Source organism: Schistocerca cancellata, chromosome 3 (assembly GCF_023864275.1).
Source record: "Schistocerca cancellata isolate TAMUIC-IGC-003103 chromosome 3, iqSchCanc2.1, whole genome shotgun sequence".
NCBI classification, from domain to species: Eukaryota; Metazoa; Arthropoda; class Insecta; order Orthoptera; family Acrididae; genus Schistocerca; species Schistocerca cancellata.
This window is the reverse complement of record NC_064628.1, coordinates 5,806,491-5,830,323: the sequence shown is the minus strand read 5'-3', so window position 1 is coordinate 5,830,323 and position 23,833 is coordinate 5,806,491. Positions and strand designations below refer to the sequence as shown.

Here is a 23,833-nt window from a genome sequence, read left to right as displayed (position 1 = left end):
AACATTTTCAAATAAATGTGTCGGTCGATATTTAATTGTAGTACTAACAAGGGAACCTCCCCACCGCATCCCCCCTCAGATTTAGTTATAAGTCGGTACAGTGGATAGGCCTTGAAAAACTGAACACAGACCAATCGAGAAAACAGGAAGAAGTTGTGTGGAACTATGAAAAAATAAGTAAAATATACAAACTGAGTAGTCAATGGGAAACATATGCAACATCAAGGAGAATAACAGCTCAAGAGCGCCGTGGTCCCGTGGTTAGCGTGTGCAGCTGCGGAACGAGAGGTCCTTGGTTCAAGTCTTCCCTTGAGTGGAAAGTTTACTTTTTTTATTTTCGCAAAGTTATGATATGTCCGTTCGTTCATTGACGTCTCTGTTCACTGTAAAAGTTTAGTGTTTATGTTTTGCGACTGCACCTCAAAACCGTGCGATTAGTAGATGAAAGGACCTGCCTGTCCAATGGGAACCGAAAATATTTGATCGCAAGGTCATAGGTCAACCGATTCCTCCACAGCAAAACACGTCTGATATATTCTATACGACACTGGTGACGGAATGTGCGTCATATGACAGGAATATGTTGTCGACCCACCTAACTTGTACACTTGGCGAATGGGTAAAAAGATTCTTCTACCTTGCCCGATTTAGGTTTTCTAGTGGATGTGATAATCACTCCCAAAAAAGTGATGAAAACATAAGAGTTTGTCACATAAACTGCAAAAAATGAATGCAACAATTTCACAGTCGCACAGTTTTCCCTGTGCTCTGTCAAAACAGGTATTTTTAACGTTTTCAAATTTTTCGGTTTAGGTGTAGCGTCCCCATACTACGGCGCAGTTACCTCACATCGGACGGACGGACGGACAGATAATAATTGTCTGAAAATAAAAAAATTAAACTTATCACACGAAGGTGGTCTTGAACCAAGGACCTCTCATGCGGCAACCGCTCACGCTAACCACGGGACCACGGCATTCCTGAGCTCAAATGTCCTTGATATTGCCTATCATGCACATGGACTACTCAGTTTGTATATTTTGCTTACTTTTTTCATAGTTCCACACAACTTCTTCCTGTTTTCTCGATTGATCTGTGTTCAGTTTTTCAAGGCCTATCCACTGTGCCAACTTATAACTAAATCTGAGGGGGGTGCGATGGGGAGGTTCCCTTGTAAGCACGGCATTTGTATATGGACATGGGTGTGGCAAGACTACAACTGTAAGAATACTCGAGTCTACACTATAAGATTTACTATACGTAAGGTCCGTCTCAGCTGCTATTAAGAAATTAAATTAAAGTATATCTTCACAGCCGAACGAGGTGTTGTTTACACATAATTTAAACTATCAACGGCTGCGGCAGAACAGTATAGAACACACACAAAGTTATTTGGAGTGTGAGGAAGAGTTGGCCAATTGTGCCCACACTGTTCCTGAATAGTTTACTTTAGAAATTCTATTATTCAATAGAAACCATCTATAAAAACCAACTGAAGACGCTATAACTTCAGCGAAACACGGCTGGGTATAAAAGAGGAAAAACTGTGTTTGCTCAGGGGGAAAATTGTTCCAAAACGCCCGCATCTCGTGGTCGTGCAAGAGCGTTCTCGCTTCCTACGCCCGGGTTCCCGGGTTCGATTCCCGGCGGGGTCAGGGATTTTCTCTGCTTCGGGATGGCTGGGTGTTGTGTGCTGTCCTTAGGTTAGTTAGGTTTAAGTAGTTCTAAGTTCTAGGGGACTGATGACCTCAGATGTTAAGTCCCATAGTGGTCAGAGCCATTTGAACCATTTTGCTCCAAAACAAAACTATTTCATCGCACTTTGTCAGCCGGGAACCAGACATTTGTATAGAACGCAGTCATAAGCTTTGTCTTGGTGTTTGGTTACTGGTGTACTACCACGAGTAGAGGAACACATAGTCTCAAAATTCGCATAAGCAAACACCAAAGTAACAGTCTTAAAAGAGGCCTCATCGGAACATTTGAGCTAATCTTCTGAACAAATACTATTAAACAAGGTAGCAAATTCATGTTTCTTGGGCGCTAAACATATCATTTACCCAGAAAGTAGTTGTAAGTTGCTAACGTGGACTAAATACGTTGAAATATTTTTTTAAATATAGAAAAGTAAGTAATAAAATTTATAAAATAATAGCTGTGATTGACTGCCTTTGAGCCAGTGAACAACGAGCAGTGAGAAAGTACATAAAGGGCTCAATGTACTTTTACTTCTTCAGGTTATCAACTCAGTATCATAAAATATCCTAGAATACAGAAAGTCGTAATAGGGACGCGCACTTTACTTAAAATATTATTCCGTCACCACGCAGAGAGAAGAAACGCTGAAAGACCACACGGAACATGCATCAAACAATTATAGATCTGAAGAACCAAAAAACCATATGATCTACTGTTTGATGAAACTAAAAGATTTCAGCTGCACGAAACGAGCCACATTTACGGAAGAGTTTTAACTGTTGGGCGTTTATAAGACTAACCAGAAATATCAAAACGAATGATCAAGGCTGTCAAAAAGCGCGCTCCGACCATCCATTTGACGAAGTCGCAACAAACACCGATGTTTCATCTCAGAACTGCAATAACCGTAACTTCCTTGGCTCCATCAACATTATTCCTAATGCCATCAATGTCATGGCTGGTTCAACTGTAATCAAAATGAATGTAACGACGCAAAAATTCAAATGATATTGCCGTAAATTGCTCTGCCGTCACGTGTCCAGTTTCGACGGGCAACCTGTTTCCAACGCGATCATCACCTCCGTGTGTGGGTCCGGAAAGGTAGCACATTCGAGTAAATCCATCTGTTCGTCGTCTTTCTCACGAGTAATGCGTTCGCAAAACCTTCCAGACCACGAAATGGGCGCTCTGTCTGCCAGAACTAGCTGTTTTATTGCCCCACAGAAATACAAGCTATAAACGGCAATACAAAACGTGAAGGAAGTAAATTTTTACTGCTTTTTGTTTTGTTTTTTAAACATCGTTCACATTTGTGTCAGAGAGTAACTAAATCTGTGAACACCAACATTAACGCAAACAGTTACATGCCTTATGTTAGAGGAAATGTAAAGTTTTCCCTGGCGTAGATGTTAGTCATTATATACCACAACATACCACAACGTTAGTAATGTTCCTAACAGATTGAAAGTCATCAGCTTCCTTCCTCGTCTGTATCTGAAAACAGTGTCATGCATTATAGCTACTGATTCCTACAGTTTTTCTTGTGTGTACAGGTGTCTATGGAAAAAACAGGCAGAAATTTACATTCAGACTTCAGTTGTAGACTCATGGTGCCAAAGACAAGCGTGGATAGAGTAATTAATTAGGACGACGCTGTTTGGTATAAAATAAAAGTCCGTTATTTGCGCGCTGGTTTACCTTGTGCCTTGTGACACTCTTCACCAGATGTGACTTACTCTTAGAATTACCGGGTCTCCCAGAAGTCTCTCCCTGATAACAAACTTTCGTAAGACACAAAATATGATGCACGGACACATAATTCTTATCTTGAATTGCTTGTCACATATTCAAGTATTTTGTGTTCATACATACAGCACAGCCGGCCGACCACTGGCGACAACATCGATGTACTGTGGAGACCTCACGCCCCACGTGTTGAGCAATTCGGCGGTACGCCCACCCGGCCTCCCGCATGCCCACTATACGCCCTAGCTCAAAGTCCGTCAACTGCACATACGGTTCATGTCCACGCTGTCGCGGCATGCTACCAGTGTTAAAGACTGCGATGGAGCTCCGTATGCCACGGCAAACTGGCTGACACTGACGGCGGCGGTGCACAAATGCTGCGCAGCTAGCGCCATTCGACGGCCAACACCGCGGTTCCTGGTGTGTCCGCTGTGCCGTGCGTGTGATCATTGCTTGTACAGCCCTCTCGCAGTGTCCGGAGCAAGTATGGTGGGTCTGACACACCGGTGTCAATGTGTTCTTTTTTCCATTTCCAGGAGTGTATAAATAAGTAGATTACGATTTTATATTATATATTTCGCATTGCGGTATGTCTTCTGGTAAGAAATAAATATTAATAAACATGTGATTCAACTAAATTTGTTAAGAAAAAGACTCTATGAGTGAAATATAAAATTAAAAACAACTACTTTTCCCCTAAAATTTAAATCTGTCAGAATAATTTTCTGATTCACTTGCATTTTGTGTGTAACGATTGTTTCTTGCATTAAAATCTTCCTTTGACGAATGTTGGTGAAGTAATAAATGTTTTAATTTTGGTATGTTAAGTAATTCAGTTGTAATTAAAATTTAGGTTTTTACTCGCACTGGATCATATGAACATCTAGCATCGTCAGTAATAATGCAACATCATTGATATGTGATATAATAACAATGATTTCAATACAAACTACGCAAATCACTGCACGTCAGGTGTGATCGATCAGTTTAATTGAGCAGTCCCCGACAAAGCGCATTATGTCACTATCTGCTGCTGTGTTAAAATAAATGTCAGTATATGTTTAACAGGTATCCACATAACTAAATGTTTTTCTTGTGTTTGGTATGAAAACAAGGCAGAATATTACAAAGACGATCAAAGTGTTGACAGAATTTATGTAGTGTGAAACAGAAATGTAACCGAAACGTTGCGTGAACGCAAATTATGAGCTAAAGGCATCCAGTCTGCAGGAATCAATTAGTTAATGATCTAGTACCTGCAACCGACATGTCACGCACGAAAGTCAGCAGATAAATGGAATCGTATCTCTGGCTCTTAAAGAAAATACGTTCTTATCAATTCGTGAGAGACATAATGAGACATTGTTTCGAATCTCAGTTTAGACGGACGTATCGCCTTGATGTCTCATAAAGTACAGGGTTTTTCAAAATGAATATGCGAGTTCTAAGGCTATCTCCGCAGGTGACGAAGACATTGATGAAATGTATGACGAGATAAAAGAAATTATTCAGATAGTGAAGGGAGACGAAAATTTAATAGTCATGGGTGACTGGATTTCGATAGCAGGAAAACGCAGAGACGGAAACGTAAGAGGTGAATAAGGAATGGGGGAAAGGAATGAAAGAGGAAGCCGCCTGGTAGAATTTTGCATAGAGCATAACTTAATCATAGGTTCACTTGGTTCAAGAATCATGAAAGAAGGTTGTATACACGGAAAAGGAATCGAGATACTGGAAGGTTTCAGACTGATTATATAATAGTAAGAAAGAGATTTAGGAACCAGGTTTTAACTTGTAAGACATTTCCAGGGGCAGGTGTGGAATCTGACCTCAATCTATTGGTTATGAACTGTAGATTAAAACAGAAGAAACTGCAAAAGGGTGGCAATGTAAGGTGATGGGACCTGGATAAACTGACTGAACCAGAGGGTGTAGAGAGTTTCAGGGAGAACATTAGATAACGATTAACAAGAATGGGGGAAAGAAATACAGTAGAAGGAGAATGGGCAGCTTTGAGAGATGAAATAGTGAAGGCATCAGAAGATCAAGTAAGTATAAGACGAGGGCTTGTAGAAACCCTTGGGTAACAGAAGATATATTCATTTTAATTGATGAAAGTCGAAAAAACAAAAATTCAGTAAATCAAGCAGGCAAAAAGGAATACAAACGGGCCGGCCGGAGTGGCCGAGCGGTACTAGGCGCTACAGTCTGGAACCGCGCGACCGCTACGGTCGCAGGTTCGAATCCTGCCTCGGGCATGGATGTGTGTGATGTCCTTAGGTTAGTTAGGTTTAAGTTGTTCTAAGTTCTAGGGGACTGATGACCTCAGCAGTTAAGTCCCATAGTGCTCAGAGCCATTTGAACCATTTTTTGAATACAAACGTCTCAAAAATGAGATCGACATAAAGTGCAAAATGGCTAAGCAGGGATGGCTAGAGGACAAATGTAAGGATGTAGAGTCGTATATCACTAGGGGTAAGTTAGATACTGTCTACAGGAAAATGAAAGAGACCTTTGGAAAAAAGAGAATCACTTGTTTGAATACGAAGAGCTCAGATGGTAACCAAGTCCTAAGCAAAGAAGGGAAACGAGAAAGTTGGAAAAGAGTATATAGAGGGTCTATACAAGGGCGATGTACTGGTGGACAATATTATGGAAATGGAAGAGGATGTAGATGAAGATGAAATGGGATATATGATACTGCGCGAAGAGTTTGACAAAGCACTGAAAGACCTAAGTCGAAACAAGTCCCTGGGAGTAGACAACATTCCATTAGAACTACTGATAGCCTTGCGAGAGCCAGCGTTGGCAAAACTCTACCATCTGGTGAGCAAGATGTATGAGACAGGCGAAATACCTCAGACTTCAAGAAGGATATAATAATTCGAATCCCAAAGAAAGCAGGTGTTAACAGATGTGAAAATTACCGAACTATCAGTTTAATAAGTCACGGCTGCAAAATACTAACACGAATTATTTACAGACGAATGGAAAAACTGGTAGAAGCCGACCTCTGGGTAGATCTGTTTGGATTCCGTAGAAATATTGGAACACGTGAGGCAATACTGACCCTTATCTTAGAAGCTAGATAAGGAAAGGCAAACCTACGTTTCTAGCATTTGTAGACTTAGAGAAAGCTTTTGACAAAGTTGGCTGGGATATTCTCTTTCAAATTCTGAAGGTGTCAGGGGTAAAATACATGGAGCGAAAGGCTATTTACAATTCTTAGAGAAACCAGATGGCAGTTATAAGAGTCGAGGGGCATGAAAGGTAAGCAGTTTTTGGGAAGGGAATGAGACAGGGTTGTAGTCTCTCGCCAATGTTATTCAATCTGTATATTGAGCAAGCAGTGAAGGAAACAAAAGAAAAATTCGGAGTAGGTATTAAAATCCATGGAGAAGAAATAAAAACTTTGAGGTTCGCCGATGACATTGTAATTCCGTCAGAGACAGCAAAGGACTTAGAAAAGCAGTTGAACGGAACGGATAGTGTCTTGAAAGGAGAGTATAAGATGAACAACAACAAAAGCAAAACGAGGATAATGGAATGTAGTCGAATTAAGTCGGTTGATGCTGAGGGAATTAGATTAGGAAATGGGACACTTAAAGTAGTAAATGAGTTTTTCTATTTGGGGAGCAAAATAACTGATGATGGTCGAAGTAGAGAGGATATAAAATGTAGACTGCCAATGGCAAGGAAAGCGTTTCTGAAGAATAGAAATTTATTAACATCGAGTATAGATTTAAGTGTCAGGAAGTCGTGTCTGAAAGTGTTTGTATGGAGTGTAGCCGTGTATGAAAGTGAAACGTGGACGATAAATAGTTTAGACAAGAAGAGAACAGAAGCTTTCGGAATGAGGTGCTAAAGAAAAATGCTGAAGATTAGATGAGTGGATCAAATAACTAATGAGGAGGTATTGAATAGAATTGGGGAGAAGAGGAATTTGTGGCACTCCTTGACTGTACACATACAAATTATTGCCGTCAGCCCGTGGTGGAGAATCTAGAAACCAAATTTCTAGGATCTGTGTGACATATAATGGAATTCATCACAAACCATGAAATCTCAAAAGTTGATTTCGTAAAATTTCCGTATTAGGTGTACACATCTGTAAGGAAATCATAATGTACTCTCGACATTATGTATCACAGAGACATAAATTAGTGTAGTATTTGAAGAAAAACATGGAAACGATGTTAGAAATGCATGCTTCAACATAAACACAGATGCTAGACTAGCCTGCAGGTTGAACTGTTCCATTTGACGACGAACGGCACCTGTGTGATGTCCTCAATATTCACAAGTGTCAGTCGGGTTCAGAACAGTATTCTGTGTAGTTGTGAGTGCATTATGTCGGAGATGAGTGAATTCAAACGTGAGCAAATTGCTGCTGCTCCTATGGTGGATACTTCCGTAACCAAGTTGTTTGGTGTTTCAAGGGACACCGTACTGAATTTGTGTACCACGTACAGGGAAAGCGGGGAAAAATCATCTGCTAAGTGTCAACGAGTAAGGAAAGTGTGTGTTGGATGATCGAGACTGACGGTCGTTGAAGAAGACTGGACCTGACGGGATACCAATTCGATTCTACACAGAGTACGCGAAAGAACTTGCCCCCCTTCTAACAGCCGTGTACCGCAAGTCTCTAGAGGAACAGAAGGTTCCAAATGATTGGAAAAGAGCACAGGTAGTCCCAGTCTTCAAGAAGGGTCGTCGAGCAGATGCGCAAAACTATAGACCTATATCTCTGACGTCGATCTGTTGTAGAATTTTAGAACATGTCTTTTGCTCGAGTATCATGTCGTTTTTGGAAACTCAGAATCTACTATGTAGGAATCAACATGGATTCCGGAAACAGCGATCGTGTGAAACCCAACTCGCTTTATTTGTTCATGAGACCCAGAAAATATTAGATACAGGCTCCCAGGTAGATGCTATTTTTCTTGACTTCCGGAAGGCGTTCGATACAGTTCCGCACTGTCGCCTGATAAACAAAGTAAGAGCCTACGGAATATCAGACCAGCTGTGTGGCTGGATTGAAGAGTTTTTAGCAAACAGAACACAGCATGTTGTTATCAACGGAGAGACGTCTACAGACATTAAAGTAACCTCTGGCGTGCCACAGGGGAGTGTTATGGGGCCATTGCTTTTCACAATATATATAAATGACCTAGTAGATAGTGTCGGAAGTTCCATGCGGCTTTTCGCGGATGATGCTGTAGTATACAGAGAAGTTGCAGCATTAGAAAATTGTAGCGAAATGCAGGAAGATCTGCAGCGGATAGGCACTTGGTGCAGGGAGTGGCAACTGACCCTTAATATAGACAAATGTAATGTATTGCGAATACATAGAAAGAAGGATCCTTTATTGTATGATTATATGATAGCGGAACAAACACTGGTAGCAGTTACTTCTGTAAAATATCTGGGAGTATGCGTGCGGAACGATTTGAAGTGGAATGATCATATAAAATTAATTGTTGGTAAGGCGGGTACTAGGTTGAGATTCATTGGGAGAGTCCTTAGAAAATGTAGTCCATCAACAAAGGAGGTGGCTTACAAAACACTCGTTCGACCTATACTTGAGTATTGCTCATCAGTGTGGGATCCGTACCAGATCGGGTTGACGGAGGAGATAGAGAAGATCCAAAGAAGAGCGGCGCGTTTCGTCACAGGGTTATTTGGTAACCGTGATAGCGTTACGGAGATGTTTAACAAACTCAAGTGGCAGACTCTGCAAGAGAGGCGCTCTGCATCGCGGTGTAGCTTGCTCGCCAGGTTTCGAGAGGGTGCGTTTCTGGATGAGGTATCGAATATATTGCTTCCCCCTACTTATACCTCCCGAGGAGATCACGAATGTAAAATTAGAGAGATTAGAGCGCGCACAGAGGCTTTCAGACAGTCGTTCTTCCCGCGAACAATACGCGACTGGAACAGGAAAGGGAGATAATGACAGTGGCACGTAAAGTGCCCTCCGCCACACACCGTTGGGTGGCTTGCGGAGTATAAATTTAGATGAATGTAGATGTAGACGAAAAATAAGAGAATGACAGCCGCGAAAGTCACTGCAGAGCTGAACGTCGTACCCCGTCAGCAGTAAAACAACACGAACCGAGCTTCATAAGCTGGGAACTGCAGGGTGCGTTTGAATTCCAAACCACACATCAGAGGTACAAATTCCCGTAACAGGAAAACGTGGTGCCGAAGACTGAAAACCAATACTATGGAGAAATGGAAGAAAATCGGATGAGTCTCGTTTGACACCGTTTCTAATTTCTGGCCGAGTTTACGTCTGACGTACGCCGCTCCAAGCCTACAATGCAGGCCTCTCACTGCCAAGAGTGGAACCATGGTGGGGAATCCGGTGAGGATTTGGGCAGCCATATCGCACTATTCCACGGGCCCCATGTTTGCTCGGTTATTCTGCAAGGCCGCAATACTGCCAAGGATTGTGTGAGCAATTTGGGTGATCAGCTCCATCCCGTGGTACAGTGTTCGTTCCCCACTGATGATGCTGTGTTCGAACACATCAGAGTCCTTGTTCACACAACTCACTTCGTCCCGGACCGGTTTTGTAAGCTCGAGGATGAATTTTCGCACTTCCCCTGGCCACGACAGTCACCAGACCTCAATATTATTGAGCTTTTGTGTCTACATTGGAAAGAAGGCTGTGTGGTCACTACACACCTCCCACATCTCTACCTAAATATGTCATTATTTTTCAGCAAGAATGCTGTAAGATTCACTTCAAAACTATACAGGACCTTATTTATCCATTCGGAGACTACTGAAAGATTTCTGATAGCCAACTGTTTGCCTGCACGGAATTAGGAACGACCTTTGTTTGCACGAGGTGCATTCAAGTTCTAAGGCCTCCGATTTTTTTTTTCTAATTAACTACTCACCCGAAATCGATGAAACTGGCGTTACTTCTCGACGTAATCGCCCTGCAGACCTACACATTTTTCACAACGCTGACGCCATGATTCCATGGCAGCGGCGAAGGCTTCTTTAGGAGTCTGTTTTGACCACTGGAAAATCGCTGAGGCAATAGCAGCACGGCTCGTGAATGTGCGGCCTCGGAGAGTGTCTTTCATTGTTGGAAAAAGCCAAAAGTCACTAGGAGCCAGGTCAGGTGAGTAGGGAGCATGAGGAATCACTTCAAAGTTGTTATCACGAAGAAACTGTTGCGTAACGTTAGCTCGATGTGCGGGTGCGTTGTCTCGGTGAAACAGCACACGCGTAGCCCTTCCCGGACGTTTTTGTTGCAGTGCAGGAAGGAATTTGTTCTTCAAAACATTTTCGTAGGGTGTACCTGTTACCGTAGTGCCCTTTGGAACGCAATGGGTAAGGATTACGCCCTCGCTGTCCCAGAACATGGATACCATCATTTTTTCAGCATTGGCGGTTACGCGAAATTTTTTTGGTGGCGGTGAATGTGTGTGCCTCCATTGAGCTGACTGGCGCTTTGTTTCTGGATTGAAAAATGGCATCCACGTCTCATCCATTGTCACAACCGACGAAAAGAAAGTCTCATTCGTGCTGTCGTTGCGCGTCAACATTGCTCGGCAACACGCCACACGGGCAGCCGTGTGATCGCCCGTCAGCATTCGTGGCACCCACCTGGATGATACTTTTCGCATTTTCAGGTCGTCATGCAGGATTGTGTGCACAGAACCCACAGAAACGCCAACTCTGGAGGCGATCTGTTCAACAATCATTCGGCGATCCCCCAAAACAATTCTCTCCACTTTCTCGATCGTGTCGTCAGACCGGCTTGTGCGAGCCCGAGGTTGTTTCGGTTTGTTGTCACACGATGTTCTGCCTTCATTAAATTGTCACACCCACGAACGCACTTTCGACACACCCATAACTCCATCACCACATGTCTCCTTCAACTGTCGATGAATTTCAATTGGTTTCACACCACGCAAATTCAGAAAACGAATGATTGCACGCTGTTCAAGTAAGGAAAACGTCGCCATTTTAAGTATTTAAAACAGTTCTCATTCTCGCCGCTGGCGGTAAAATTCCATCTGCCGTACGGTGCTGCCATCTCTGGGACGTATTGACAATGAACGCGGCCTCATTTTAAAACAATGCGCGTGTTTCTATCTCTTTCCAGTCCAGAGAAAAAAAATCGGAGGCCTTAGAACTTGAATGCACCTCGTATTTTTGACTTCTCCATATTTTTGTCCACCCTCTGTATAAGCTCAGTTATGTGGCATGACTGTCCCACAAACGACAGTGGAACCGAAAGAGGGGGGGACGATGAAATGCAAGATACGATCTTGTTGTATTACGTGTAATATCCTGGCTTATTCAGTACGACAAGTTATCGCAATTGGCTACAAGGAAATGATCCGACTTACCATCAAAGTCGACGGTCCCGGAGCCGTCCGAGTCGATCTCCTCGATCATCATGTCGAGCTCCTCCTCCGTGATCTTGTCGTCCAGCTCCCGCAGGATCTCCCTCAGGACTCCGGTCGTGATGTACCCGTTACCTGGAACGGACATACCCTGTGACATGTGCGCTCCAATACATGGTTGGCGGTTTCTGTAGCGTTACGCGACACAGGCAATGACTGACTACCGACACACTCGTGCTGTGGTCTGAGAGAGGGGAAAACAGAAGTTTCAGAAAAGCCTTAATCACGCTATAAATACTGATAACACTGATAATGACAACACTTACTGTGACAAAGGCGTTAATAATAACACGAAGATCCTTACATGTAAATAATTTTAGGTATAATATATCTGATTGAAGTGTACATTTTTGAAGTACCTCCATTCTTATAGTCGCTGTGAATGCAAAAAGTAGTGTTCAAAAATCACAACTGTGACTGTCATTTAATTGTTTGTATTTTTCACAACAGAAAATCTCATACATATTTCTGACATCTAGGGCTGAGTTACAGCCGATCTGAACTCTTACTACGACTGCAGTAGAAGGCATAAAAGCCGCCTATGTATAGGGTGACAGTTATTGAACTATATGAAAAGAACGTAAATTACTTACAAACTACGGCCTGCACACACTTTATTCAGTATTTAAACGTCACTACAGATATTCGGATTCAGGTGTTCGATATGCCTGCCATCATTGGCGATGATGTGACGCACACGAATAGCGAAGTTCTGCGTGACCCGCTGAAGTGCCGGAAAATCTGTAGATGTCCCTCTGAATGGCTGTTTTCAGCTCAGCAATGGTCTCGGCGTTGTTGTTGTACACATTGTTTAAAAAAGAGTTCCACAAAAAGGAGTCGCATGTGTTCAGATCCGGAGAATATGGCGGCCAATCCAAGCCTATGCCAGTGGCCTCTGGGTACTCCAGAGCCAGGATGCGGTTCCCAAAGTGCTCCTCCATGACATCAAAAACTCTCCTGCTTCGATGGGGTCGAGATCTGTCTTGTGTGAACACATCTTGTCGAAACCAGGGTCACTTTGGATAATGGGGATGAAAACATGTTCCAAAACCTTCACACACCGTTCTGTAGTCACCGAGCCATCAAGGAACATCGCACAGATTATTCCGTGACTGGACATTTCGCAGCACTCAGTCACCCGTTGAGGGTGAAGAGACTTCTCGATCACGAAATGCGGATTCACAGTCCCCTAAATACGACAATTTTACTTATTGACGAACCCATCCAATTGCAAACGGCCGACAACAACAAGGCTCGTGCGCATGCGCATAGTAATTCCGATTATGCCCCGCACCCAACCATGCAGTGTGGACGTGTTAACGCAAACCGTTCAGAAGTTATGACGACTTTATTTCATATAGTTCAAGAATTGTCACCCTGTATGTAATCTGTCAAAGTCCATGCATTCACTGATTCACTGTTGTTGTTGTTGTGGTCTTCAGACCTGAGACTGGTTTGATGCAGCTCTCCGTGCTGCTCTATCCTGTGCAAGCTTCTTCATCTCCCAGTACCTACTGCAACCTACATCCTTCTGAATCTGCTTAGTGTATTCATCTCTTGCTCTCCCTCTACGATTTTTACCCTCCACGCTGCCCTCCAATACCAAATTGGTGATCCCTTGATGCCTCAGAACATATCCCACCAACCGATCCCTTCTTCTAGCCAAGTTGTGCCACAAACTCCTCTTCTCCCTAATCCTATTCAATACCTCGTCATTAGTTATAAGATCTACTCATCTAATCTTCAGCATTCTTCTGTAGCACCACATTTCGAAAGCTTCTATTCTCTTCTTGTCCAAACTAGTTATCGTCCATGTTTCACTTCCATACATGGGTACACTCCATACAAATACTTTCAGAAACAACTTCCTGACACTTAAATCTCTTCTTCAGAAACGCTTTCCTTGCCATTGCCAGTATACATTTTATATCCTCTCAACTTCGACCATCATCAGTTATTTTGCTCCTCAAATAGCAAAACTCCTTTACTACTTTAAGTGTCTCATTTCCTAATCTAATTCCCTCAGCAGCACCCGACTTAATTCGACTAAATTCCATTATCTTCGTTTTGCTTTTGTTGATGTTCATCTGACAGAATTCTCTGACAGAATTACAATGTCAACTGGTTCACTAAATTAGCTAAAATAACGCTTTCTTCTTATACGACCAGCATGATCTTTCGATAAATGCATTTATGAAATTAATTAGCAGTTTAATTTTTCGAATAACATGAAAAACTGAATTAGAAATTTATTTTACCATCGGAAAATATTTTAATTGTTATGTACAAATTACTACAATTACGCTACTGTACAGTCTGTGACAAGGTCTGCAACAGAGTGAAGACGTGGACTCACCATACAGTTACGCGATAGCCTCAGTAAAGCACCGTTACCGAATTACGTGTTTAGAATACATGCGCAGTCAATTTAATATTATTGTGGCAGTGATTCCCTAGTTGCGTAAGACAGTGCAACACTGTTAACTGCGCCTCGGTGCAGGAAGCGCTGTTAACACCCTCCGCCTCTCACCTTCCTTGTCGTACAAACGGAAGGCCTCGCGGAGCTCCTGCTGCATCGCCTCAGCATCCTCCTCAACCAGGAACCTGGAGGCCAGGATCACGAACTCCTCAAACTCCAGCTGACCGGAACCTGAAACAGACCAACGTCTTGCTGACAAACGCAAGTAATTGCAGTCATGCGAAACCGTACGTCCGGACGCAATCGAGTATATATGCTATACGTTATATAGGGTCGATATTAACAAATATCCGTAAGAAGACACCCACTTTAATATTCGGAAATAAAAACTTTGGTATCTGTGACGTTTTTACGTCTAGAGTAGTAGCCAACGAGACAAAAGAGTCAATACAATTAGTCAAGACATCTCACAAGAAATTTTTATCTAAAACTGAGCTCGTAATGTCTATCACCTGAATAGTGCGCCACGCAGTTGCTTCGCCGAGTTCGCACTGTTGACATCATGAATGATGGTAGAATAGATTTATCAGATGACCAGCTGTTATAACTAGAAAGAGGATAGTAGACAAAGCAGAATATAACACTGTTTCCCAGGATTTTAGGTTTTTATTTCCTGTGTAGAATTTTAAATACATTTTTCACCGTAACAGAGCAGTATAGGGTCAGTTCGGAGCAATTTTTCGTTAGCTGTTGACTGTCGTTGAGAAAGCATACAGAGTATAAATACGTATTTCACACATTGCGAGGTAAAAACATTATACGTGTTGGTCGGAAACAATCTGAAAAAGTGGTAAGGGTGCTACAGGGTAGGTTGTGCTGAGAAATAATTTTTAAGAAAAAGATTCGATACATTGCACCGTTTCCAAGTTAATTGGAGTGAAGCTAGCCAATCAGGCCGTTGTACGCGCAAATTCAACTGGCCATCAGATACAAATAGTGTGAGTTGTTCTCATGGCGTAGATGATAGTGCAGGAGACTGCGCACATTTTGGCTCGGTTTCGACCCTTTCTACCGCCCCACCTCCAATTTTTTTTATCTCTCTCTTGTTTGGTTTTAGGAAACCAACCGAAGAACACGTTTGGCGACACCGTGTCTGGCGTGTCGCTTGAGTTTGCTCGCGCTACGAACTGTCTATCTTCAATGTTAATTAAATCGGAAAAGACGCAACGTATCGAATTGTTTTTGTTAATACACTGAAGAGCCAAAGAAACTGGCACACCTGCCCAACATCGATAGGGCCCCAGTGAGCCCGCAGAAGTTCCGCAACACGACGCAGCATGGACTAAGCTAATGTCTGAAGTAGTTCTGGATGCAATTGACACCATGAATCCTGCAGGCCTGTCCATAAATCCGCAAGAGTACGAGATGGATGAGATCTCTTCTGAACAGCACGTTGCAAGGATTTCCAGATGCAATAATGCTCATGTCTGGGGAGTTTGGTGGCTAGTGGAATTGTTTAAAATCAGAAGAGTGTTCCTGGAGCCACTCTGTAGTAATTCTGGACGTGTGGGGTGTCGCACTGTCCTGCTGGAATTGCCCAAGTCCATCGGATTGCACAATGGACGCGAATGGATGCAGGTGATCAGAAAGGATGCTTACGTACGTGTCACCTGTCAGAGTCGTATCTAGACGTATCATGGGTCTCATATCACTCCAACTGCAGACATCCCACACCATTACAGACCCTACACTAGCTTGAACAGTCCCCTGCTGGCATGCAGGGTCCATGGATTCATGAGGTCATCTCCATATCCGTACATGTCCATGCGCTCGATACAATTTGAAGCAAAACTCGTCCGACCACGCAACATGTTTTCAGTCATCAACAGTCCAACGTCGGTTCTGACGGGCCCAGGGGAGGCGTAAACCTTCGTGTCGTGCAGTCATCCAAGGTACACGAGTGGGCCTTCGGTTCCGAAAGCCCATATCGACGATGTTTCGTTGAATGGTTCGCACATTGACACTTGTTGATGGCCCAGGACTGAAATCTGCAGCAATTTGCCGAATGGTAGCACTTCTGTCACGTTGAACGATTCTCTTCAGTCGTTGTTGGTCCCGTTCTTGCAGGATCTTTTTCTTACCGCAGCGACGTCAGAAATTTGTTTCACTGGTACAGACGTGAAAGGGTCATACGGGAAAATCCCCACTTCATCGCTACCTCGGAGATGCTGTGTCCCATCGCTCATGTGCCGACTATAACACCACGTTCAAACTCACTTAAACCTCGATAACCTGCCATTGTAGCAGCAGTAACCGATCTGCCAACTGCAGCAGACAATTGTTGTCTTATACAGGCGTTGCGGACCGCAGCCCCCTATTCTGCCTGTTTACATATCTCTGTATTTGAATACGCATGCCTATACCAGTTTCTTTGTCGCTTCCGTGCAGTTATTTCTAGCATAACCCACCCGGCAACACCTTTACCAGCTTTTCGAACTGTTTCCGACCACCCTGTATATTCAAATCACCATTTACATCACGTCTGTTCCTTTAGTTTCCACATAAACTGCAACGCTTTATTAAGAGAACGTAAATGAACATGATTGCGAGGGATATTGTAAACTATATTTGTTGAAAACTGAAAAATCTGAAATGTGTTGTCTTTTTGTTTCAGTATTGTGTTCGATGATGGGGTAAACGTGCCACTGAAGAGGACCATTGAAGTCTCTTCAATGACAAAAAAAATTGTTGCGATCTCGTATTGAGACCTGTCAGAAGAAGTGTTCTTGAGCATCAGACGAATCATCTATAAATATCGTTATCTTCAGAGACTTCATTTGTTTATAAGACTCCCCGCCATATCAGATTACCTAGTGCTTCGTTAAATTGAAACAATCAACTTGCTTATTTCAGGCTTCTTTTGGGAAGATGACCCTGCCCACATTTAATAGCGCAGTTTACAAAGTACTAGGTCAAGATCCCAAGAGAGCTACAATGACAGTTCATTGAAACTCCGCTGGGTTTAATTTGTGTGCCTGGTCTACAACTGAAAATGCCAATCTCCAATTCTATAGTGTCTCGATAAATTGTGCTAAAACTCAGAAACAAGGTGGCTGGAATCGCCTATTGCGACGTAAACTGCTCTCGTGCCAACCTCCGTTGTCAGATGAAGGATGAAGACAGACCTACAGTATTACGTAAAACGTATTCCCTTTTGACCCTACTTTATACGACGTAAGTGCGGATGTAACTACAAGTGTAGTAAATAGGACTAAGGGTTTGGACAAAATTATAGGAAGACAACGAGAAATGTGTGTTTGAATATAGACTTAATCCAAAGCTGTCCCGGCAACTTCGATTACCACAAAAGGACTCTTGATGCCAAGCGCCTTAACAATACTGGCCATTAAAGTTGCTACACCAAGAAGAAATGCAGATGATAAAAGGGTATTCATTGGACAAATATATTATACTAGAGCTGAGATGTGATTACATTTTCACGCAATTTGGGTGCATAGATCCTGAGAAATCAGTAGCCAGAACAACCACCTCTGGCCTTAATAACGGCCTTGATACGCCTGGGCATTGAGTCCAACAGAGCTTGGATGGCGTGCGTGTACAGGTACAGCTGCCCATGCAGCTTCAACACGATACCGCAGTTCATCAAGAGTAGTGACTGGCGTATTGTGACGAGCCAGTTGCTCGGCCACCACTGACCAGACGTTTTCAATTGGTGGGAGATCTGGAGAATGTGCTGGCCAGGGCAGCAGTCGAACATTTTCTGTATCCAGAAAGGCCCGTACAGGACCTGCAACATGCGGTGGTGCATTATCCTGCTGAAATGTAGGATTTCGCAGGGATCGAATGAAGGGTAGAGTCACGGGTCGTAACACATCTGAAATGTAACGTCCACTGTTCAGAGTGCCGACACTGCGAACAACCATCATGCCGGGTGATACGCCAGTATGGCGATAACGAATACACGCTTCCAATGTGCGTTCACCGCGATGTCGCCAAACACGGATGCGACCATCATGATGCTGTAAACAGAACCTGGATTCATCCGAAAAAATGACGTTTTGCCACTCGTGCACCCAGGTCCGTTGTCGAGTACACCATCGCAGGCGCTCCTGTCTGTGATGCAGCGTCAAGGGTAACCGCGGCCATGGTCTCCGAGCTGATAGTCCATGCTGCTGAAAACGTCGTCGAACTGTTCGTGCAGATGGTTGTTGTCTTGCAAACGTCCCCATCTGTGAGACTCAGGGATCGGGGCGTGGCTGCACGATCCGTTACAGCCATGAGGATAAGATGCCTGTCATTTCGACTGCTAGTGATACGAGGCCGTTCGGATCCAGAACGGCGTTCCGTATTACCCTCCCGAACTCACCGATTCCATATTCTGCCAACAGTCATTGGATGTCGACCAACGCGAGCAGCAATGTCGCGATACGATAAACCGCAATCGCGATAGTCTACAATCCGACCTTTATCGAAGTCGGAAACGTGATGGTGCGCATTTCTCCTCCTTACACGAGGCATCACAACAACGTTTCACCAGGCAACGCCGGGCATGACAAAGACGTTTCACCAGGCAACGTCGGTCAACTGCTGTTTGTGTATGAGAAATCGGTTGGAAACTTTCCTCATGTCAGCACGTTGTAGGTGTCGCCAGCGGCGCCAACCTTGTATGAATGCTCTGAAAAGCTAATCATTTGCATATCACAGCATCTTCTTCCTGTCGGTTAAATTTCGCGTCTGTAGCACGTCATCTTCGTGGTGTAGCAGTTTTAATGGCCAGTAGTGTATAATACTGTCCCCTCCGGCCTGCGTCCGTGGCGTGGCACATGTTTCGAGCAGCCGATCGAATCGACGATGCTCAATCCGGTCACGGTCATCGACCTACTGAGGCAGGAAACGTGATTCATCCGACGAAGTGTCACGCTTCCACTCTCGGTCCAGTCTCGATAGTCCTGTGCCCACTGCAATGGTTATTCACGACGTCATTGGCCTAACGCAGAAGTACATAAGGGGTTGTCTGCTGCGGAGACCCATCTTCAGCGAGCCTCCGACCTCCACGTTAAGAGACGAGGAGCAGACGTCCAGCCCCCGTCAACTACTCGTGGCTCAACCGCCCTTCATCCACTTTCCATAGATGCTCATGACAGTACCACGTCGACAGCCGACAAAAATCGACTTTTCCGAGATGCTTGTTCTCGTGTGCACCACAGGAATCTGCTCAATGTTAAAGTCAGTTACGTCAATGGATTTCCCCACATCGTCGGTAAAACGATTCGGTATTCGTCTCTAGTCGACTTATACACTTTCTCTAAAACGTCACGTTTTATGAACTCTCAACATGTTTTCAGCCAGTTATTAGCCACTAATTATTCGGCCATTTTTTACATGCCACGTGTGATGATGACTCGATTTGTCATTTTCTGCTGATGCTACGATCAAAGCGCGTTGGTAATAACGTTAATTACACTTTACGTCACTTGCATACTGGTATCCTTTGGGCCACGAGTCAGTTGTTCCAAATGACGTCGTGATAAGCCGAAAACCTATTGGTAATAAGCAAAGGTTAGTGGAACAAAATACAGTCCATTTGCTTTTGAATCTTTTACACATCGTTGCTACAATGGCGGGTATTACTAGAACTTGTTACTGAGCCATGAATTTAGTATTGCTCCATAGTGTTGCAGTCAGTGTGTAGTAGGACTCAAAAAATTAGGCATACCGGAGAAAAAAAATACTATCTGCCAATTGTAAATACACTATGTGATCAAAAGTATCCGGACACTCCTAAAAACATACGTTTTGTTCATATTAGGTGCATTGTGCTGCCACCTACTGCCAGGCACTCCATATCAGCGACCTCAGTAGTCATTAGACATTGTGAGAAAGCAGAATGGGGCGCTCCGCGGAACTCACAGGCTTCGAACGTTGTCAGGTGATTGGGTATCACTTGTGTCATACGTCTGTACGCGAGATCTCCACACTCCTAAACACCGCTAGGTCCACTGCTTCCGATATGATAGGGAAGTGAGAACGTGAAGAGACACGTATAGCACAAAAGCGTACAGGCCGACCTCATCTATTGACTAACAGAGATCGCCGACAGCTGAAGAGGGTCGTAATGTGTAACAGGCAGACATCTATCCAGACCATCGCAGAGGAATTCCAAACTGCATCAGGATCCACTGCAAGTACTATGACGGTTAGGCGGAAGGTGAGAAAACTTGGATTTCATGGTCAAGCGGCTGCTGATAGCCACACGTCACACCGGTAAATGCCAAGCGACGCCTCGTTTGGTGTAAGGAGCGTAAACATTGGACGATTGAGCAGTGGGAAAACGTTGTGTGGAGTGACGAATCACGGTACACAATCTGGTGATCCGATGCCAGGCTGTGGGTATGGCGAATGCCCGGTGAACGTCATCTGCCAGCGTGTGTAGTGCCAACAGTAAAATTTGGAGGCGGTGGTGTTATGGTGTGGTCGTGTTTTTCATGGAGGGAGCTTGCACCTCTTGTTGTTTTGCGTGGCACTATCACAGCACAGGCCGGCATTGATGTTTTAAGCAGCTTCTTGCTTCCCACTGTCGACGAGCAATTCGGGGATGGTGACAGTATCTTTGAACATGATCGAATACCTGTTCATAATGCACGGCCTGTGGCGGAGTGGTTTCACGACAATAACATCCCTGTAATGGACTGAGCTGCACAGAGTCCTGACCTGAATCCTACGGAACACCTTTGGGATGTTTTGGAAGGCCGACTTCGTGCCAGGCCTCACCGACCGACATCGATACTTCTCCTCAGTGCAGCACTCCGTGAAGAATGGGCTGCCATTCCCCAAGAAACCTTCCAGCACCTGATTGAACGTATGCCTGCGAGGCTAACGGTAGTCCAACCCCATATTAAATTCCAGCATTAACAATGGAGGGCGCCACCAACTTGTAAGCCATTTTCAGCCAAGTGTACGTATACTTTTGATCACATAGTAATACTGCCAGTTTTAGAACTGTATATTCAAGTATTGATTTATTATTAGATATTCTGTACATGAGACTCACATCTGTGCTTATCCCCCTTAGGGCAAGAATTGAAAACAAAACGATGTATGTTGACACCTCGCGATAACCACTTTGCTAACAATCCTAACAGCATGTTAAGTGGCACAATAACAGGTGTCCGATGGGTCCGTCGTTCGATTTCGTCTTACACAGGATTTGTCCGGAACACTTCGTGTCGACTCCCTTCTTTCTTTTTCTTATTTTTTATTTGTGCCAACGCCAGCGACCTAGCAGCCGCAAAACTGCGCGGTGGGGTTAAACGTCGAAGTTTCTGTTGGTAGCGCCGAGCGGAGATTACGTCAGCATTTCCGCTCACAAGTCTCCGCCGACCGCAAAGACCAGTGGACTTTTTTCCATCAATTTCAGTAACTGTTTTTGAAGAACGTCGATGTGAAGAAATGGTACACACGTTGCGTTAAAAATTATTTTTTTACTGGTGTGTTATTTCTTCACATCGGATATCTTGTTATTCCATTCACACCACCACCCCCAGTACAATCTTCTTCTTTCTATACTTCCTTCACATAGTCAAAGAGAAAGAATGACCTTGATGAAAGCTCAAAAAGTAGTAAGACTCCTTCACACAGTGAAAGTGAAAGTAAAATTATGTTGCTCTACAATTTTTTTTTAAAAAAGTAAAAGGTCAAATATTTACCGAAATTCGCGAAAAAAATGTAAGACAAAATAAAAATATCGGTACTCGATATTTCCATTTCGGCATCGATCCTGTGGGAGTAATGACGCCAATATAGATCGATGTTTTTTTGTAAAGAAATATCGGCGTCTCGATGTATCGATATGTTGTCAATAGCCCAAGTGTGTCGGTGATGACTCACCGTCGACGTCGACCTCATCGATGATGTCCTTGAGCGTGTCCGCGTCCAGCTTGAGCCCCAGCATGTCCAGGATGGTGCGCACGATGTCGGTGGTGATGTAGCCCTTCTTGTCATGGTCGAAGGCGTCGAAAGCCTTCTTCAGCACTAGCGCAAAAAAATAACACAAGTTATCTCACTTTTCCTTTCTCATCGCAAGGTCAACCAGGTATAACTGCAATGTAAAGAGGATTATTTACACTGGCCTTAAGTAAACATCTCCAGTACTTCAAGGACTGGATAAGAAGGGGCACTGAAATAACTATTATTAGTTACTATTGCATTTAGGGGAATGATTTTACGAGATAAAAAACTCTAATTGACAGGTTTCAATTTTGTGGGTGGCAATTCCTCCCATTCTCCTCGCTTACTGACATCATGACAACACATTACCGCCGTTTCAGCTCCATCAGCTGTCACTTGCACATTGTTGAGCTGAATATATACACTCCTGGAAACTGAAATAAGAACACCGTGAATTCATTGTCCCAGGAAGGGGACACTTTATTGACACATTCCTGGGGTCAGATACATCACATGATCACACTGACAGAACCACAGGCACATAGACACAGGCAACAGAGCATGCACAATGTCGGCACTAGTACAGTGTATATCCACCTTTCGCAGCAATGCAGGCTGCTATTCTCCCATGGAGACGATCGTAGAGATGCTGGATGTAGTCCTGTGGAACGGCTTGCCATGCCATTTCCACCTGGCGCCTCAGTTGGACCAGCGTTCGTGCTGGACGTGCAGACCGCGTGAGATGACGCTTCATCCAGTCCCAAACATGCTCAATGGGGGACAGATCCGGAGATCTTGCTGGCCAGGGTAGTTGACTTACACCTTCTAGAGCACGTTGGGTGGCACGGGATACATGCGGACGTGCATTGTCCTGTTGGAACAGCAAGTTCCCTTGCCGGTCTAGGAATGGTAGAACGATGGGTTCGATGACGGTTTGGATGTACCGTGCACTATTCAGTGTCCCCTCGACGATCACCAGTGGTGTACGGCCAGTGTAGGAGATCGCTCCCCACACCATGATGCCGGGTGTTGGCCCTGTGTGCCTCGGTCGTATGCAGTCCTGATTGTGGCGCTCACCTGCACGGCGCCAAACACGCATACGACCATCATTGGCACCAAGGCAGAAGCGACTCTCATCGCTGAAGACGACACGTCTCCATTCGTCCCTCCATTCACGCCTGTCGCGACACCACTGGAGGCGGACTGCACGATGTTGGGGCGTGAGCGGAAGACGGCCTAACGGTGTGCGGGACCGTAGCCCAGCTTCATGGAGACGGTTGCGAATGGTCCTCGCCGATACGCCAGGAGCAACAGTGTCCCTAATTTGCTGGGAAGTGGCGGTGCGGTCCCCTACGGCACTGCGTAGGATCCTACGGTCTTGGCGTGCATCCGTGCGTCGCTGCGGTCCGGTCCCAGGTCGACGGGCACGTGCACCTTCCGCCGACCACTGGCGACAACATCGATGTACTGTGGAGACCTCACGGCCCACGTGTTGAGCAATTCGGCGGTACGTCCACCCGGCCTCCCGCATGCCCACTATACGCCCTCGCTCAAAGTCCGTCAACTGCACATA

At 44.4% G+C, this 23,833-nt stretch overlaps 1 protein-coding gene across 1 annotated transcript in view; it reads right to left on the bottom strand.

The window, feature by feature from the left end:
• The window catches only part of LOC126176773 (troponin C, isoallergen Bla g 6.0101-like), a 57,274-nt gene that overhangs the window by 19,742 nt on the left and 13,699 nt on the right, over window positions 1–23,833 (bottom strand). The window contains exons 3-5 of the mRNA XM_049923942.1: window positions 22,201–22,344; window positions 14,404–14,523; window positions 11,817–11,948 (exon numbers count right to left, since the gene is read on the bottom strand). Coding sequence (XP_049779899.1) covers window positions 11,817–11,948; window positions 14,404–14,523; window positions 22,201–22,344 — 396 coding nt within the window. The remainder of the gene's footprint in view (window positions 1–11,816; window positions 11,949–14,403; window positions 14,524–22,200; window positions 22,345–23,833) is intronic.